At 49.2% G+C, this 19,441-nt stretch overlaps 1 protein-coding gene across 1 annotated transcript; it reads right to left on the reverse strand.

The window, feature by feature from the left end:
- Positions 1 to 2,559: 2,559 nt before the first annotated feature.
- Positions 2,560 to 4,107, reverse strand: ANKRD34A (ankyrin repeat domain 34A). Its single transcript, XM_015408327.1, has 2 exons — positions 3,227 to 4,107; positions 2,560 to 3,172 (listed from the first exon to the last, which is right to left on the reverse strand). Exons 1-2 carry the CDS (start codon positions 4,105 to 4,107, stop codon positions 2,560 to 2,562), a joined length of 1,494 nt encoding a protein of 497 aa, XP_015263813.1.
- Positions 4,108 to 19,441: the final 15,334 nt, after the last annotated feature.

The raw sequence follows: 19,441 nt of genomic DNA on the forward strand, positions 1-19,441 counted from the left end.
GTGATGCAATGGAATGTTCACAAACATTCCAACCAAATGGTCAACAAATGATAGCCCCTGGACCAAAGCCCCTCCTGGAGTTGTCAAGCCAAAAGCCAAATAAAACCTCCTCCTTAGAGAGAACCTGTGACAAAATTGCTGACCAGGAAAACCACACAGGCATAGAATGCTAAGAAAGAATGCAACTTCTGTGAGGGAAGCAAGAGGTGAGTTTGGCAGGTAAGGGCCTGAGACAGGTTTTTTTAAAAAAGGACGTGTGCAATTGATGGGGTGGTGATGATTAGCTACAGAAAATGATGTGGATGAAAAATTGCAGGATGAGAAGGCAGTGTAGGGCTGGGAAAAAGAGAGGGTGATATGCACAACCTTTTTTGATGGTTGAGAATTGCAGGATAGGGAAACAGAAGTCACTAGTGCAACAAATTAGGCATGGATGATGGCATGCATTCTTGCAGGGAGCTTGCGTTTGGAGTGTCCACACAGTAAACATGACACAAACTCTCCTTGAAAAATACTGAGTGTTACGCGTGAACGGCCTGAAGTTTTTCTTGCAGCCCTAACAGTAGCCCACCTTCCCATGGTCACTCTGCGCCAAGAGAAACCGGCTCATTCAGCACCTTGGAGAGCGTTTGGAAGAGGCTGAGGGTCGGAAGGGGTTAACTTCAAGTGTTGTTCCAAGTTCTATTGCTTTGTCTAGACTACTCAGCCCGGGAAGGAACAGAAAGTACATTCATAATCAACGCTCTGACAGCTCCTGCCGTCCTATCCCTTGAGAGATCAAAAGTCATTTACAGACACAAGTCGGTATCAAGAGCCACGTTTGGCGGAAGGGATGCGCTGGAGGCACGCGGAAGCAAGGGAAGGGAAGATCCAGGGGTGCTCAGCGCCCACATTAGCACATCCCAACCTCTCCCCTTGTATCTATGCTAGAAATGTAAACCAACTTCAGGCCAGTTGAACAATCGCTGCTTCCCTTCAAAGAACCTGAAGATTTCAAGTTTGGGGAGGCTGCAGGGGGATTCTCTGTTGCCCCCAGAGATTTAGCCCAACAATGTGCAAACTTTGTGCCCTCGGAAAGGTCTGAACTGTGTCCAGAATACATCTATTGCCCTTCATAGCAACAGAAGCCAGGTATAGGAGTGACTACCCCTGGACCAAAATATGAGCAACCGCGTCCCCTAGGGAAGGAGTAGGATACACTGTCACGCTCTGATACAGCTTGTGGTCGGGGTGACCGGTGTGAGGACATCCCAAAAGTCTCCCCACTGGAGTTTATTCTTCCAATGTGCAGCCAGACAGATTTTGTGCACTGGCGGGGGGAGGGGGAAGTGTGGTGTTGAGCTCTGCTGTTGTGCAGCTGGGCCTACAGGGTTTCATAAGGAGCTCCAAAAAACAAACAAACAAGGGGGGAAAAACAGCCTAGGCAGGAAAAACAGAATTAGCACTTTCACAGAACTCAAAATCCTGAGGCTTCCTTGACTGGGAGCCATGACAGTTGCAGAAGGCTTGGGTATGTCTCAAAACGTGTGCTGCAGGCCACAAGAATGGTGACAGTTCAGGATCAGTGCCTGACCTGGGAATCAATCCAAGTAGACCCATTCCATCCATAGAGGGATTAGCAACCCCCTTTATCCATTAAATCCCCTTCCTGGAGATCCGAAAAGAACCTAGGAATCTTGGTTTTCAGCTTCCTAGAGCTATCGACGGCCAATACGCATGCCCGTGCATGTTCCCCTCCCTGAATTGGCCATACAACCCAGAAGTCTTGGTTCCAGTACTCTGCCCCCCCCTCCCAAAACAAGAGCAAGCAGAAGAACTCAACAGCAATGCAATCTATAGGGATAAATATGGTGGTGACTGAGACAGGAGCAGATGAGGCTCAAGGCATTCTTTCTTCTAGTAGCTCATGACTAGACAGACATCAGTCTCCAAATGCTTCTTTTTCCAGGTGTGAATTCATTCACCTTTCGGATTCCATCTTGGTTCAGTTGGGTTTGAGGCCATTCCACCCAAAGCTTGGAGTTCCCAATTCGAGCAGCCCCCTCATGTATCCACCAGCTCCTTCTTCAGTTCCTTGGACATGCTTGTTGTGAGCAGTGCTGGTGGGAGATGATGGACGTCAACTCTCCCATAGGCCTATTGGGTCAACTGGAGAAGCTGACATCCTACCTGATCTTGCCCGTCGAAAGGATTTTAGTCAATGCTGTGCAAGTTCAGTGGCCATAGTAGACATGGACAGACTCTCCTGGAGTGCAGCATATTTCCCCGTCCCTGCCAAGAACATGGATTTAAAGATCTATTCCTTCCACCCTGAAGTTGGAGGTGGTAGGCTCCAATTCTATGTCCAAGCTCAGCTAGGATCATAAATATGGCGGCTATGAGATGGGACACCAAAGAGAGAAAGAGGAGGAAGACACGGAAACCCAACTACGAAGACATGATGGGCTCAGAGGCCAAAAGGGAGCGAGGAACAGCATCGTGAAAGGCTCTCCAAGTCCCAGTGAGTCGAAGACAAAGACACTGTCATTTCGCGTGCTTTTCTGGCGATTCCACCCCTTTTTAACTGGCCACAGAGTCCCCGTGTGTGATCAGGCTCTGGAAACTGACCAGCTGCTTCATCTGTTCCGGTTGCATCGAGTGCCTCCTCAGAAGCCGCTTGGCCTTCGGGGAAGTGGGGGCTACTGGAACCAACCCCTTGTGGACTGGCGAGGGAGGCTTGCCATTGGGCCGGATGTCACGGAGGGGTGGGTGGGGGTTGAAGTTGAGAGGGGGCAGGAAGCCGGGACGGGTGTGAGCAATGTGATCCAGCAGCAGGGTCCCAGAGCCCCTTCTCTCCAGGAGGCCTGGGGTCCTGCGTCTTATCATGTTGGGGGAGACGGCACTGGGGATGCTTTCCAAACTCTCCCGTGACGAACTGGCCGGCAGAGTCAGCGGGGAGGCATTGTACTTCCTCCTCTCCGCGGAAACACGGCCTGAATCCGGTGAGCCAGGGATGGAGTCCGGGCAGAGGGAATCGGATTCATAATGCTCCATGCAGTTCAGCTTGTGGTGGGCCGCACCCCGTGCACCTGGACCCGGGCCACCTTCTTGGTTTTCAGGAGCCGTGTTGCGCCGAGAGAGAGGTTGGTGGAGGTGGCTGAAATGGACTTTTTCTGCCCATGCTGCTTCCAGGCTGGAGACTTCTTCTCCGAATGCATGGTAGGAAGCCATTTTGAGGGAAGATGACTCTTGGCCTTCCATGCTGTGCCTCCGAGACAACGGTGGCCTCTTGGAGAGGCTCAGCCCGTTCATCTCCGCCACCATCCTTTCGTCTGGGGTCCGAGCCTTTTCCTGATGAGCCAAAACAGAGGGTGCCACCAAGCCCCATGGTTCTGAGTTCAGCCTCTTCAGCTGCTTGGGCCTGCCTTTGGGTGGGAGTGCTGAGGCCTTTTCCTCGCCTTCCTTCCCTTTGCCATGTGGGATGGGGTTACAGGTGAGTCTGGTTCCCATGGTGAAGTTGAAAACGTCTCGCTCCTCTTCCTTCTCGCTGCCTCCCGGGGACTGGGCGGTCCTCACCTCGATGTCTGAGGGTGACATACACAGAGCAGGCGAATGCTTATCTTCGATACCGGGTGATGGTGGCGAATTCAGGTACTGCTTGGTCTTCTTGGTCCCCGAGGGGGACGTATCTGTGGTGATGATGATGACTTCCTTCCCCTTGGCCTTACAGGCATCCAGGAGTACCTGCAAGGTTGCCCGGTCCCCCTTATTGATGGCGTAAACCAAAGCTGATGCCCCTGAGTAATCTTTGGCACTGGGATCTGCCCCATGATCTAGCAAGATGGTGGCTACCTTAGCTCCGGCACCGTCAGCACAGGCGTGCATCAGTGCGGACTTCCCCGTCTTGTCAGGGATGTTTGGGTCGGCCCCATTCTCCAGGAGGTACCTCACCATGCGGGGCTTGTTCTGAGGATCCTCGTAGGGGGCTATACAGGCAGCAATGAGGGGGGTCTCTCCCTGGGTGTTGCCCTCGTTGATGTAGGCCCCTCCCTCTAGCAACAAGCGGGTAAGCCGGAATTTGCCTTGCCAGACGGCCTTCAGCAGCGCATTGCCTTCGGTATGGACCATGGCGGCAGGGGTCTGTGGACTGTGGGGGGAGGAATGGAAAGGTCACAAGGCAGAGATGGGAGAGGAGCCGGGCATCTCAGAGCATGCAGCAACCTGGAGAGAGAGAGAAAGGGGGAGGATGAAAGATGAGGATTATATGTCTTTTGTTATGATACAGAAATCCAGTTTCCTCTCTTGCTCAGAGTTGCCAGCTCTGGCTTGGAAAATTCCTGGCGACTGAGGGATGATGCCTGGGGTGGGTGGGGTTTGGGGAGAGAGGGAGCTCTGTGGGGATTTGCTGCCACAAAGTCTGTCCTCCAAAGCTGTTGTATCCAGTCTAGAGGTGAGCTGTAATCCTAGGAGAACACCCCAACCTGGATGTTATTAACCCTACAAGGCTTGCTTTGATCGCTTTTGTCTTTTCTCTGTTTGGTGGGGGAGAGCCAAGATCAGACTGGCATAGCAAACAGGCTAGGACAGTGATGGCGAACCTTTTGGAGACCGAGTGCCCAAACTGCGACCCAAAACCCACTATCTTAACGCAAAGTGCCAATACGGCAATTTAACCTGAATACTGAGGTTTTACTTTAGAAAAAACAACTCATACACTAACTTAAGATGATCCAAACAAAGTAAGGAAAGCAATCCCAAATGCTTTCATTTACTTAAAATGATTTGGCAGAGAATTCGACACTTTAATGATGGTCTGGGCCTGGCTGGGGCGATGGCACGTGTGCCCACAGAGAGGGCTCTGAGTGCCACCTCTGGCACCCGTGCCATAGGTTCGCCACCACTGGGCTAGGAAGAAGCAAAGGGACTCAGAAGGATTTGGGGAGACAGACTCCAAGGGGGCAAGGCAAGTGAAAGGGACTGAGAATAAAACAGCATATATTGTAATGCCCCCGTATAGGTCCATGGTGTGGCCTCATTTGGAAGACTGTGTACAGTTCTGGTCACCAAACCTCAAAAAGGACATTGCAGAGCTGGAATAATAAAGGAGGATGATTAGAGGGTTGGAGCACCTTCCCTAAGAGGAAAGGTTGAAGAGCCTGGGGCTTTTCAGTTTAGAAAAGAGACGACTAAGGGGTGACATGATAGAAGTTTATAAAATTATGCACGGGGTGGAGAGAGTTGAGAAAGAGAATTTTTTCTCCCTCTCCCAAAATACTAGAACTCGAGGGCATCCAATGAAGCTGATGGGCAGTAGGTTCAGGATGGACAAAAGGAAATACTACTTTACACGGGAAGTGATTAAAATGTGGAATTTGCTGCCAGTGGATGTAGTGATGGCCACAGGAATAAACAGCTTTAAAAGGGGGATAGATTCATGGAAGATCGGTCTATCAGTGGCTACTAGCGATGGTGACTGAGGGGAACCTCCATATTCAGAGGCACTAATCCTCTGAATCCTAGAACTAGGAGGCTACCTCAGGGGAAGGCCTCGGCCTCTATGCCCTGTTTTTGGCCCTCCAGAGGAACTGGTTGGCCACTGTGTGAGACAGGATGTTGGACTAGATGGACCACTGGTCTGATCCAGCAGGACTCTTCTTATGTTCTTATGAAAGAAAGCGGGAACTTTTGGCCTTCAGCCTCTTCCTACTTCCTGTTACAGGGGGTGCTATGAGGCTGGAGCCAAACATTGGAAAATGGTCCCTGGCAGGGGTGGGTCTAAGTTCCTTGTCTTCATGCATCATGGCTCTGAACTGAACTGGGCCCCTCCTGTGCAGAAGGAAAACACAGAGCATGCCTACGACCCAACTGGGATGTACCTGCGAATAGGGTTACTACTACAGTTGATCTCCAGATGACCAAAATCAGTTCCCCTGGAGAAAATGGCTGCTTTGGAGGATGGATTCTATAGCATTATATCCTGCTGAGGTCCCTCCCCTCTGCAAACCCACTCTTCCCAGGCTTCATCCCCAAAATATCCAGGTATTTCCCAACCCAGAGCTGAAAACTTTGCAGAAACAGGTACAGTTAAACCTACATAAAGCTACGAAGGGACTACTCAGTATAAAGCAAATTCACAGATTCAGTTAGTTCTTGCCGGAGAAAAGGTTGATCCCATCTATCCTTTGGCTTTCTATTAATCCCCACCAATGCCAAGTCAAGAGTAGATAAGAACATAAGAGACGCCAATGTTGGATCAGGCCAAAGGCCCATCCAGTCCAACACTCTGTGTCACACAGTGGCCAGAAATACCAGGTGCCATCAGAAGGTCCACCAGTGGGGCCAGGACATTAGAAGCCCTCCCACTGTTGACCCCCCCCCCAAGCACTCCTTTCCTAAAAGTGCTATATATACAAAAAGTAGCTAAGTTGTAGGGTCACCGATGGACCTCTGCTCCATATGCTAATCTAATTCCCTTTTGAAGCCGTCCATGCTTGTAGCCGCTAGGGAAGATCACACCCGCGCTACCTGGATCCTTCATTCACTTGAGTTCTTTTTTTAAAAAATGAAATATTTCTTGAATAAAGCAAGGCCTGATTATATTATTGTAGCTATAAATGGGTACAATTTAATTCCCATCCAGCAAATGGGCAAAGAATATCCGGCAGTTATTTTACAGAATGTTATAAATACTGGGACTGGGATTCAGTCGCATAATCTGTTCCGAGAGGGTACCCCCCTCATTACAAGACTGAGAAAATATTGACAAACCATTCACTACAAGCCTACCTAATCTATGTTAATTTCCCCATTTCAGCTACATAGAGCATTGTTCATAAAATCTCTCCCCCCCCCCAATTCTGGCACACTATTCAGCCTCCTGTGCCTGAAACACACCATTTTTGTGGCTGTTAATAACCTTCATTTCATTTCATTCTGTATACTTTTGTGCTCTGCATAGTACATAGTACTGGTATCTCCTGCATAGCTTAGCCTTTTGGCCTCACTCTCTCTCTGTTTATATGTGCATATCTTCCCCCCTTTCTCTCTGTCCTCAGGATTTATTTACCAGCTGACTTAACTTAGGCATCAATAGCTCTTCCCCAGAAAAGATGCACTTGCCCAGGCTAGCCCGATCTCATCAGATCTAGGAAGCGAAGTAGGGTAGACTCTAGCTAGTTTTTGAATGGGTCGTGACGTGGAGCCAGGTAACGGTAAACCACCTCTGAATGTCTCTTGCCTTGAAAACTGCATGGGGTTGTCATAAGTCACGTGTGACTTGATGGCACTTTCCACCAACAATGCCATGTACTAAGGGCAAGGGAACTGAATGCGGGTGTTGCCTGCAGAAGGTCCCAAGTTTATCTTTTGGCATCTCCAAAATCAAGTAGCACTGCTGAGAAAATCCACTGCCTGATATCCTCTGAGCGCTGCAAGTAAATAGATCTGAATTAGACAACCGCTAGTTTGTATCGGTGTGGGGCTGGTTGCCAGATAATAAGCGATCCAGCCATAAATTTCTGGTGGCAGGGCTGAAAAGGGGGCCTCTGCCTTAAACCTTGGAAGCTCTACCATATATACATATACACACAGCTGCCATATACTGAATCGGATCATTGGTCTTTCAAGATTAGTACTGACTACTCGGACAGACAGCAGCTATCCAAGGTATCAGGAAGAGGTCTTTCATGTCACCTACTACCTGGTCCTTTTAACTGGAGATGCCAGGGACGGAACCTGGGACCTTCTGCAGGCCAAGCAGACGCTTTGCCATTGAGCCACAGCCAGAGGCAACAATACTAAGCTGGTTGCACTAACTCAATATAAAACACTTTTCACACAATCATTTAGGGGAGGAGCTGTGTCTCAATAGAAGAGCATCCATTTTTTGAACCTGGGACCTTCTGCAGGCCAAGCAGACGCTTTGCCATTGAGCCACAGCCAGAGGCAACAATACTAAGCTGGTTGCACTAACTCAATATAAAACACTTTTCACACAAACATTTAGGGGAGGAGCTGTGTCACAATAGAAGAGCATCCATTTTTTGTGGTCCCAGGTTTGATCCCCGGCATCACCCACGAAAAGGATCTCAGGTAACAGGCGGTTGGAAAGACCTCTTTCTGCCTGAGATCCTGGGAGCCACTGCTGGTTGGGGAACAGACAGTACTGAGCCATATGGACCAACAGTCTGGGTCAAAATAAGGCAGCTCCATGGATTGTATCATTCTGTTCCACTATTTGTGAAGCCTTCCTCCAAAGCAAGGAGGCTTTCATTGCAGGGACATGCATCTTCCATAGGCATGTGTCTCAGGAAGTTAGTAAGATGGAGTCACGTGATCCAACCCAAAGGGCCAGTTTAAGGCAGGCCAGTACAACCTCACCAAACAAGCCACATGACCAGAAGAGAGCATTTGATTGGCCTAGCCAGAAAAACTGTGTTCTCCAAGGTGACCAGTTTAGGGTTCTGAAGAGCTAAAGAAACCCATATTCCATGGAGTTTCGCACCTTGTTTGTGCTCTGTTGCAGTTCTATCTATCTATCTATCTATCTATCTATCTATCTATCTATCTATCTATCTATCTATCTATCTATCTATCTATCTGTCTGATTTATACCCCGCCCTAGCAGGCTCAGGGCGGCTTACATAAAAGTATTAACAGCATTGACCCTGCAATTGGAGGGGAGTCAATATATATATATTTAAATGGAAAGCCAGCAACAGGAACAGACTGGGAAGTGACTATTCTCTAAATCAAGATGAAGTGTATTGCCGTCAGGGGAACGATCAGGTAGGTTTCCAGGGATTCCGTTTTCTGAGTGGCTTTGCAATCGTAAACCTGGAAAATTAGATACAATTTGGCATTCTAAAAAATTGACTGTAATAAACATGGTATTGCCTGAGACAAGTGGATTACAGTTTGATTCAAAAGTGGACTCCAGCTTCAGAGTTGGAGATTGTAGCTCTCATGTGACTCTTGCAGTGGTGAAATTTTTGCCTATGGCATTTAATAATGATATTCTATAACGTAAATACTGTACTTATAACTATGTATTTTGTATATTATGCTTACTTGCCTATGACCAATTGATCTGTGAGCATTAATAGAATGGAATAGACTGGGAAGTGAAAACGGTCCTAAAGCCAGCCAAACTGAGCGGACCCTGCTGCGCTAGAAGCCAGGGTCACTGGGCCACTCAGCTCTGGGGGCTGACAATGGGCATTAGCTCGCCCCCTGCATCATCCCCCCCCCCCCAAACTAGAAGTGGTGCAGGAGGAGACAGCTGGTGAGCTGACACAAACAGCCCTGGCTGATGAGGGGTCTGGGGTCAAGCGTTGCCTGAGGCTCAGGCAGAGTTGCTGGGGTTTGGCTTTGCTCGCTCCTAGCCACAGCCCCATAGCCAGGATTTTGTGGCTTGTGGGGCAAAATTTTTTTCTGGTGGGGCTGAAATTCTCAGCGCAGACAGAAAAGCCATTTTAGCCAATAGAAAGCTGTAACCAGGAGAGATCTCTGAATTGCAAGCTGTCAACCACTTTAGACGACAGTTCTCAGCTGCTGCAAGTTAATCACTTCTGCCAGCCTAAGCAACAATTCTGATAACAAGCTGGCAGGTGGGGGTGATGACTTCTATAGTCAAGAAAGCGAACACTGAGGTGGGAAAACTCTCTTAAAGGAGACAAAGTCAAAAGGGATCCTAGAGCACCTATTCCTACCCCCTTTCTCAGTGTGGGAATAAGTCAACTACAGCGCCCCACTCTGCTTAAAGGAGTTTTAAAATGATTGAAAAAAAGCATTTACAGGAGAAATTCTTGTGGGACTGTGCTTTTAAGAAAGGGGGCGGAGCCCCCCTCAAAAACCCACCGCCGCTACGGGCCTGCCTGGTCAACAGCAGCCTTCTGGAATACTGGCCCACCAGGAAGTTTCCCTGCAAGTGAAATGGACAATCTGCCACCGGCAAGCAACCCTACACACCAGCATCTTAGGGCCAAGATGGATGAGATCTGCATAGGGTTGCCAAACTGAAGCTGGGACCGGGAGACTTACCAGAATTACAACTCATCGCCAGATGAGAGAGATCACTTCCCCTGGAGGAAATGGCTGCTCTGGAGGGTGGACTTTATGGCATTATCAACCCATTGAGTTCCCATCTCTCCCCAAACCGCACCTTCTCTAGGGTCCCCCAAATCTCCAAGAATTTCCCAACCCAGAGCTGAATCTGCATCTGCCCAGAGTTTCTTAAAGAGAAACTGGAGCTGCGGGGCCCTCTCACCGCCAATCTGGATCAAGGCACGAGGGGAAGGGATTTAACTTTTCCTTCCTTATGATTTTATGGGATCCACCAGCCCTTCCCATTACAGGCTAACAACCCTAAGTGGAAAAAAGACATTCTTGGCATCTTTGACTCATTTTTCCATTCCAGGGCTAATTGCCTTGAAGAGTTGGATTTGATCAGCAAAACTGCATGGGGGAAGAAAGTGGCCCCAGTCTTAACAGGGGTCCTCTTCTCCAGTTGCAATTCACCTTAGAAAAATGCTAGGGAAGAATAGGGTTATGGGCCTTCCAGGATCTCTTCTTCTTTGGCAGCCTGCCAACTGCATGCTAAAGACTTCCTTTTTGTGCATTTGACTGGGTGAATCGTAAGTTATACAGGTCTGCTTGTATAGTTTTTGTCAGTGGTTGGCAGCAATGCTGAGGCCTCTGTGATTGGCCAAACTTCTCTAATGTCACAGAGAGAGAGAGACAGGTGGGCAGGCCAAAGGGTATGGATGCCAACCTCCAGGTGGGGCCTGGCAATCTCTCAGAATTACAACAGATCTCCAGAGGACAGAGATCAGTTCCCCTGGAGAAAATGGCTGCTTTGCAGGGTGGACTCTATGGCATTGTGCCCCACTTGAGGTCTCTCCCTTCCCCAAACTCCACCCTCTCCAGGCTCTACCCCCCCAAATCTCCAGGAATTTCCCAACTCAGAGGTGGCAACCCTACCAAAGAATTTGTGACTGCTGTTGGCTGAACAATCTAGAAGGGCAGGACTGGTGAAAGATCCCAGGGAAGGATGAGAAGTATCGGGGCCCTAAGAAACAGAGGAGGAAGGGTCTGGAGAAGACAACAAAACCAGGAAAGGAGGAGAGGTAAGAAATGGTTGGAGGAATGGGGTGGAGAGATGTGCAGATGAAAGGGTCTGAGTGAGGAAGGATAACAGAAAATGAAGAACAAATTCAGAGTCCATTGGCCCCTTTAAGGCCAATAAAGTTTTATTCAAGGTATGAGCTTTCGTGTGCAAGGAACACTTCCTCAGATACATTGGAAGGAAGGTAAGGTTCAAACTTACAGGCAGGGGCTGAACCTTACATTCCTTCCAATGTATTTGAAGAAGTGTGCATGCACACGAAAGTTCACACCTTGAATAAAACTTTGTTGATCTTAAAGTCGCCACTGGACTCTAAATTTGTTCTACTGCTTCAGACCAACACGGCTGACTGTCTAGAAAATGAAGAGAGAGGCATGCAGGAGGGATCTGAAATCACCTCTTGTGCCATGACCTTATCAGCAATTAAGGTAAGTTTTCTGGAGTCTAAGTCTGGTGGATCCATGCCAAGCATTTTGCAAGGAGTCATGGCTCCTCCGCACAAGTGTTGCAAGGGACCTCAGCTCCTCGGCAAGCTTCCTTAACTTACGTGTGGTTAGATTTGCACCTCTAGGCCGCTCATTCCCTGATCCCACACGGGGAGCTTTTGACCGTTGATCTGGCCAAGACAGCAGTCATCCTCTGGATTCTTTCCAGCTTCAGCCTGCCTTTTCTAGAGTGGGAGAATGTCCTCCCATCTCTGCCAGGGGTTGCCAGTTTAGCTACCCTCACTGAGGCATGCCGCCTGCCAGAGTTGGCAGGCAACGTGTTCGATCCACATGCTGTTATGCGGGTGCAATTGGCAGATCTTTCTGGGTACTGTGTCCAAAGCAGGCTGCTTTTGACTCATAATCCCATCAGTCGGAGCCAGAACGGAAAAGGGTAATTAATTCATATTCTGGAGCTCTGCTTCCCCGTTCCTTGAACACTGGAGAAATTGGGGAAAGGGGCATCTTTGCAAAGATTTGTTTCCTTCGCAGGAAGGAGCACCGAAGAATCACGGGGAATGCAGCGATTTTCCTCGTGCGAGTAGGTTCCTTGTGCAAACTGCCCCTTGCACAAGGGAAATCAAAGGGCATGTGCCAGCTCCAGCCTAGTCTCTTTACCTATAAGCAAGTGGAGGTCCTAAGAAGTGCAACTGGGAAGAGGCGGTTACGGACTTCCAGAAGTCATCCGGGCACAATAAATGGAACGTTCCTGGGTTTGTCCCCAGGATCTGTCAAGCAGATGCACGTTGAAGGTTTGCCCATGGGTGTCCGACTCGGATTGGGGCCACAGCGTGCTGAGAGAAGGGGGGGTAAGCCTTTCCCCCCTGCACCATTTCCCCAACCTGAAGCCACACGGGGCAAACAGCAGCTCCTTTGGGCCATTTTAGGTTTGGAAAGAGCACAGAAGGGAAGGCTTACTTATGCCCCGCTCTTCTTGAGCACCTCGGTTAGGGTTGTCAGCTCTGGGTTGGGACATTGCTGGAGATTTGGGGATACAGACCAGAGAGGGTGGGGTTTGGGGAGGGGGAGGACCTCAGTGGGGTACAGGGGTCATTTCCTGCAGGAGCGCACAGGAGCGGAGGTCTGGCAGTAAAGAGCCCAGGGGGCGGGAACATGCAACAAGCCCCACCCCCTGCTCCCAGCAGCCCTCAGTCAGAGCAAGAAGCAGCCCGGTAAGTTGCAGAGCCCCACCGGCCCCCCGGTCCAAAACAGTCCGGTGGCACCTTTAAGACCAAGTTTTATTCAGGTACAAGCTCTCCCTCCTCTGCGAGGACAGATCTGCACGTTCCACCCCCCCAATAGATAGGAATCCAAAACAGTCCAGTGGAGCCTGAGCGGTGGGTGTTGCCTTCTGACACGCTTCCGGTGAGGTCAGGGGTGTGTGGCATATGCAAATAAGTCATGCGAATGAGTTATGCTAATGAGCTCCTGCACCTCTTTTTCTACGAAATGACCCCTGGTGGGTTATCATGCCACCTTACGATGCAGCCACTTTCTCCAGGGGAACTGATCTCTGTCGTCTGAAGATCAGTTGTAATTTCGAAAGATCTCCAGGCCCCACCTGGATGTTGGCAGCCCTTAGCTCAGCCCCAATCCATATCAGCCCTCAACACACACACACCTGAAAATCAACTTGCACCCAGGAGATCCCAGCACCCATTTGCCTGATAGGACCTAGGTAAACCCAGAGCCAGACCTTAGGAAGGGCAAGACAACATAATCCTGGAAGAGAAGAAGGGTGTGATAATATGGCTGGGCTTTTTTCATTCCAAACTGCTTTAGAAGCCTTTTGTATTCTTCTACTATCAGAGTGGGGGGAGGGATTCAACAGGATTGTTGTGGAGTAAGTAATGTCTAGAAGGCTGATCTAATTTGCAACCTGGCTCATAAATTTTAGTCCGGACTACCATCTGTGGCTCATTTAGCAGAAACAATCTCTTGCCCACCAATCATCACAAGCCATGCGCAGCACCACCACTTGACCCCACAATTAGGATGGATGGAATTGTGGCACTCGGAAACATGCTGATGAAATTCTGCCTTGCTAAGGCTTTTGCTTGGTATTTTCCCCAGCCCCAAGTTTGTTCTACGCGTTATACGTCTCCAAAACACAAGGTACTTCAGAGTCCAAAATAAAATGCAGCCCACAAAACAGTTTATTATGGACCCACCTCAGAATCACCTGCACTGCCTAGGAGCATCTCACCAGGATGACAGGTTAAGGAGATTCTTTAACTGGAGATACTGGAGATCAGTGTTCCCTCTAAGCTGAGTTAGTGTGAGCTAGCTCACAGTTTTTTAGCTTCCGGCTCACACATTTTTGTCTTAGCTCAGGAAGGATGGCTCCAGAGCAAAATTTATGCAGCAGCCAAATCACTCACTCACAACTTTAATGCCAGTAGCTCAGAAAGTGGAATTTTTGCTCTCAAGACTCCACAGCTTAGAGGAAGCATTGCTGGACCTTCTGCATGCATAGCAAATACTTTCCCACCCAGCCATGACTGTACATGTTCCCAGTGCAGGGCACACAGTGAAACATAAGCACGAGGGATGGATGGGAATGAAAATCTGTGCACTTGCTGCATGCGATTTCACACACAAAAATGCTTCTCACATGGGATGAATCCAAAATACACAGCGAGTATCTTACTGATGTTCATGCCTGTTTCAGCCGGGCTTTGGGGTTTATTTCCCCTGGACTAACCCGTGGAAAGCAGCACATCCAGAAGGCAAGGGGATGGAGACTAGGACTGAATCCTCTCACATTCCCAGACTGGTAGCTGCACACGCAGAAGAATATAATTCTGGCCACAGAATCCAGCTTCCTGAGAGCCCCAGCATGCTTGCTTTTAAAAAATAAAGTTCCTAGTCCAGAGGTCCCCAATTTTTTGGAGGCTGCGGGCACCTTTGGAATTCTGACACAGGGCAGTGGGCACAATCACAAAATGGCAGTCGCAAGTGTTGGCAGAGTCTAAACATGCAGAGGAACGAAGCACCAACCGTTTAAAGAAAATAACGGTTTATTAAAAAAGAAATAAACTCAGATAGAACAGAGGAGAGGGAGAGAGGCTTAACTAACTGACTAACTGCTGTGAGAGTCAGGAATGAAGGGGAAGGGCTCAATTGGAGCAGGAAGTCTCCAAAGAGCCAATCGGGAGACAGGAAGGACATAATTTGAAATTGTGGGAAGTCCCTAATCTAGCTATGCTAACTAGCAATCCTTCAATTATTCCCTCTAGGCTGCGCTTCAGATCGTCTTCAACTAGGTGCACTATAGACCTTGTATTTTCCAACAGCAGGCGGCGAAGCCAAGCATAAAATATCAGGGAACAAGGTTATATATAACTCGAATAGTAACTCCTCAACATTTTAGGCAGAAGTTCTCTTTTAAAGGTAAAGGCTTCCCTTGCTCGAAAGCGAGTTGAATCCAACTCTAGGGGGCTGTGTTCATCTCCGTTTCCAAGCCGAAGAGCCAGCGCTGTCCAAAGACGTTTCTGTGGTCATGTGGCCAGAGGACTAAACACCGAGGTGCAAAGAACACTGTTACCTTCCCACCAAAGCAGTACCTATTTATCTACTTGCAATTTCTTGCTTTCGAGCTGCTAGGTTGGCAGGAGCTGGGGCCAGAGACGGGAGCTCACTCCGTCATGCGGCACTCAGGTTTCGAACTGCTGACCTACCGACCTTCCGATTTGCAACTCAGTGTCTTAACCTCTGAGCCACCACGGCCCCTAAGTTCTCTTTTACAAGGATGCCTTTTTATCTGCACAGCCCATCAGAAGCCTTGCTGGGCAAAACCCCCACCTCTTGCTGCCCACTTTATGAAAACAGTTCTTGGGTGCCAGGAAATGTGCTGATGGTTATCTTGGCGCCCACAGGCATCACCTTGGAGACCCCCGTTCTAGTCCTTGTGAGTACGAAGGTAGACTTGAGGACACCTCCTGGTGAATCTCAGGAGCTGGAAGGTTTGTTAAATTTACAGTAAATAACAGGTGACATGATTGAGGGGTGACATGATTGAGGTTTATAAGATTATGCATGGGATAGAGCAGGTAGAGAAAGAGGTACTTTTCTCCCTTTCTCACAATACAAGAACTCGTGGGCACTCCATGAAATTGCTGAGCGGTCGGGTTAGAACGGATAAAAGGAAGTACTTCTTCACCCAAAGAGTGATTAACACATGGAACTCACTGCCACAGGAAGTGGTGGCGGCTACAAGCATGGACGGCTTCAAAAGGGAATTAGATAAGCATATGGAGCAGAGGTCCATCAGTGGCTATTAGCCACAAGGTATAGATAGGGACTCTGGGGCAAGTGATGCTCTGTCATCTTGGTGCTTGGGGGGGGGGGGTCAGCCTTTGGCCTGATCCAACATTGGCGTCTCTTATGTTCTTATGCAGGTGTTCCCTCTAAGCTGAGTTAGTGTGAGCTAGCTCACAGTTTTTTAGCCTCTGGCTCACACATTTTTGTCTGAGCTCAGGAAGGATGGCTCCAGGGCAAACGAATTTATGCAGCAGCCAAATCGCTCGCTCACAACTTTCATGCCAATAGCTCACAAAGTAGAATTTTTGCTCACAAGACTTCACAGCTTAAAGGGTGCATTCTGCCTTTCACCGTTCCTCTTCTCTCCCTTATTTAGCAAAGTAAAATAAGCAAATGCATTCAAGTCCGATCAGTTTACGTCAGTGGTACTCACTCCATGGCTCACGTTCACAACCATGGTCAGAACCACATTTTCTTCCATCCCTAGTACAATGCCTGTATTTCAGGAAGGCTCGCTGCTGCCCCTTTCCTCTGACAGCAGATGTTTCAAGGTGGGAGCCAACAGCCCACCACAGGTCCTTCTGGGCAAGGGCCTTGCCCACTTTCTTGTAATGTGGGACATGTGTGCCACACAGGGAACAGTCCTCAGAAGAGTCACAGGTGCCATGATAAAAAGACACGTATGGCTCCCAAGCCACTGAATGAGTATCACTGCTTTACATAGTATGAGGAAGGGGGTTAGGACAAACCTTGCTGAGCCCCTTTGATTGCAGAGGGAGGAAAAACAGGACAGTGCCGCCAAGTTCCTTCTCTCACAAACCTTTGCTCAGCGACACAGAATTCACAAGGTTCAGTTCACCTCTCTCCCGGTAGTGGTGCAACAACAGCAGAGACGAGTTTTGCAACCCCTTCTGGCTCAAATGATGACCAGGAATAGTGGCTCAATTCACCAGAGCCACGTGAGGCACTTCTCAGCCCTTATCTCCCTGTGGGGTGTGCGCGTGACAACCAGAAAGGCGGCTTGACATGTGCTAGTCACAATCCGCCATTTTCTCCAGGGGAACTGATCTCTGTTGCTTGGAAATCAGTTGTAATCCCCAGAGATCTCCAGCCACCACCTGGAGGTTGGGAACCGGAGATTTCAGGCAGGGGTAGGACTGCCATCTCGGGATTCAGCCATACTTGGAAGTTTGAGGGTGGAGCCCGGAAGAGTGGGGTTTAGGGAGGGGAGGGGCATCGGTAGGGTATAATATGCAGTCCACTTTCCAAAGCAGCCATTTGCTCCATGTTGAGTATATGCAGTCTGGAGATCAGCTGCAAACCCAGGACATCTCCAGCCCCCACCTGGAGGTTGGCAACCCTAGGCAGGGCTGATGTTGGGGGGGGCAGCCACTACCCTCTATAAGACATCGCACCCTTCTTGGCAAAGCTCCGGAATCCAATTCAGTGGCCTCTTTTTTTCCTCACCTGAGGCCAGGTGTTTGCACCACCAAACCTGACTCATTTTCACATTCTCCATCTACGTTGCGGCTGGCTCCCTTTGCGACATTTTCATAATCCCCTGCAAATGGCACGCCACCTGCCTTGTCGCCTCAGTGTCCCTTTATTCCTTCCCCCGCCCACATGAGTTGAGCCAGCGTCTGAGGGATGCGCTTTGTTTTTTTCTCTCACGAGGGGAGAAAATGAATAGGAAGTCAGGGTTGCCAAGCCTCCAGGTGGGGGCCAGAGATCTCCTGGAATTGCAACTGATCTCCAGATTATACAGAGTGCTCATTTATTTATTTATTCGTTGTTTAAGATTTTATTCCGCTTCTCTTGAAGAAAACAGCTGCTTGGGAAGGGGGACTGCACGTCGGCAATATCCCTCCCCTCCCTTCCCAGGCTCTACCTTCAAATCTCCAGGTGTTTCCAGATCTGAAGCTGGCAACCCTAAATAGGACGGTGCTTCTTCTCTTGAGTACCTGCTCCAGATTCCAAGCACCTTTTGCCACAGATCTGCACAGCCAGATTTTGGGGCTCAGGCTCACAACAGGGTTGCCAGCCTCCAGGAAGATCTCCCACTATTGCAACTGGCCTCCAGGCAACAGAGGTCTGGTCACCTGGAGCAAATGGCAACTTTGGAGGTTGGACTCTATGGCATTATACCCCATGGAAATCCCTCGCCTCCCCAAACCGCACCCTCCTCAGGTCGTTCCCCCGCCCCCCAAATCTCCAAGTATTTCCCAACCCAGAGCTGGCAACCCTAGACAGTTTTCTGGCTGAGGTAGGCAGGCCTTCTCCACAACTCACTCAGGAAGGATCCCTCCCTCAAGGACTGGCCTCACAGCACTGCTAGGCCTTTACCCGGCATTAATTGCCACCAGGGCTATTTTTGGGCAGGAACGCACAGGAACGGAGTTCCGGCTGGCTCCCAAGTAGGCCATGCCCAGCAGGAACGCATTAGCATAATAGGCCACACCCAACAGCAGAAACTCATTCAGATTGGCTACAATTAGGGGTGTGTGGCCTAACATGCAAAAAGCCGTGGGTTTTTGACAACAAACAAGGTGAAGAGAATAAGAAGCAAAAGGTGGGTGTGGCTGGATGAGCACACTTCTGGTAACATGGGGTGTGGCCTAATATGCAAATGAGCTGTGCTGTCAGGGGTGTGGCTTAATATGCTAATGAGTTCCTGCTGTTGGGTATGGCCTATTATGCTGGGCGTTCCTTCTTGCTGGGCTTTTTCTACAAAAAAAGCCCTGATTGCCACACAACATTGTTCTCCTGTGGCACCTTCCCCAGGCCTGGCGTTTTCTCTACAGACCCACCTTGCTCAGTCCCAGCATTGCTCCTTAAAGCCTTCCTTGTTCCTTTCTCCCAGCAGCTAGAACTAATCGTGAGCCTGCCCAACCAATCTTATCTCTATTGCTGCCCAGATAGAAAGAAAGATTTTACCTCACTATGATTGACTTAGACTCCCCTGAAGTTGGGGTGCCGGCCTAGTGATTAAGCCTAAGTTCCCACTCAGTCTCCTGAGGGCACATTTTAAAGCCTGTTTAAATAATTTGCTCGACCTGTTCCAGACTCCTTGCACATCAAATTAGCAAACATCCTATTTCACAACAGCATATGACATTTGCTTCGTTGTTTATTTACTTCATTTATACCCTGAAACCTTACATCGTTCTCCTCTCCTCAATTTTATCCTTACCACAGGCTCGTGAGGCAGACTAGGCTGAGAGAGTCACCTGGCAAGATTCCATGGCAGAGCAGAGATTCGAACTTGGGTCTCCCAGATCCTAGAGTATCACTACACCACACTGGCTTGGTTGGGGAAGGGCCCCATTCTGTCTCAAATGACATGTTTTGGTTCAGGGCCATCTTACACCTTAGAATAAGATCTGAGTCCAGTAGCTCCTTAAAGACCAACAGGAACAGAAGAGGAAGAGATTGGATTTATACCCCACCCTACACTACCCGAAGCCATCTCAGAGAAGAGTCTTACAATCCCTTTCCCTCCTCACAACCGAAACCCTGTGAGGCAGGTGAGAACTGCCCTTGAGAGAACAGCTCTGGAAGAACTTATGAGTGACCCAGCAGCTGCATGTGG

This window comes from Gekko japonicus, unplaced genomic scaffold (assembly GCF_001447785.1).
Source record: "Gekko japonicus isolate JY-2015 unplaced genomic scaffold, Gekko_japonicus_V1.1 scaffold457, whole genome shotgun sequence".
In the NCBI taxonomy this organism is placed as follows: Eukaryota; Metazoa; Chordata; class Lepidosauria; order Squamata; family Gekkonidae; genus Gekko; species Gekko japonicus.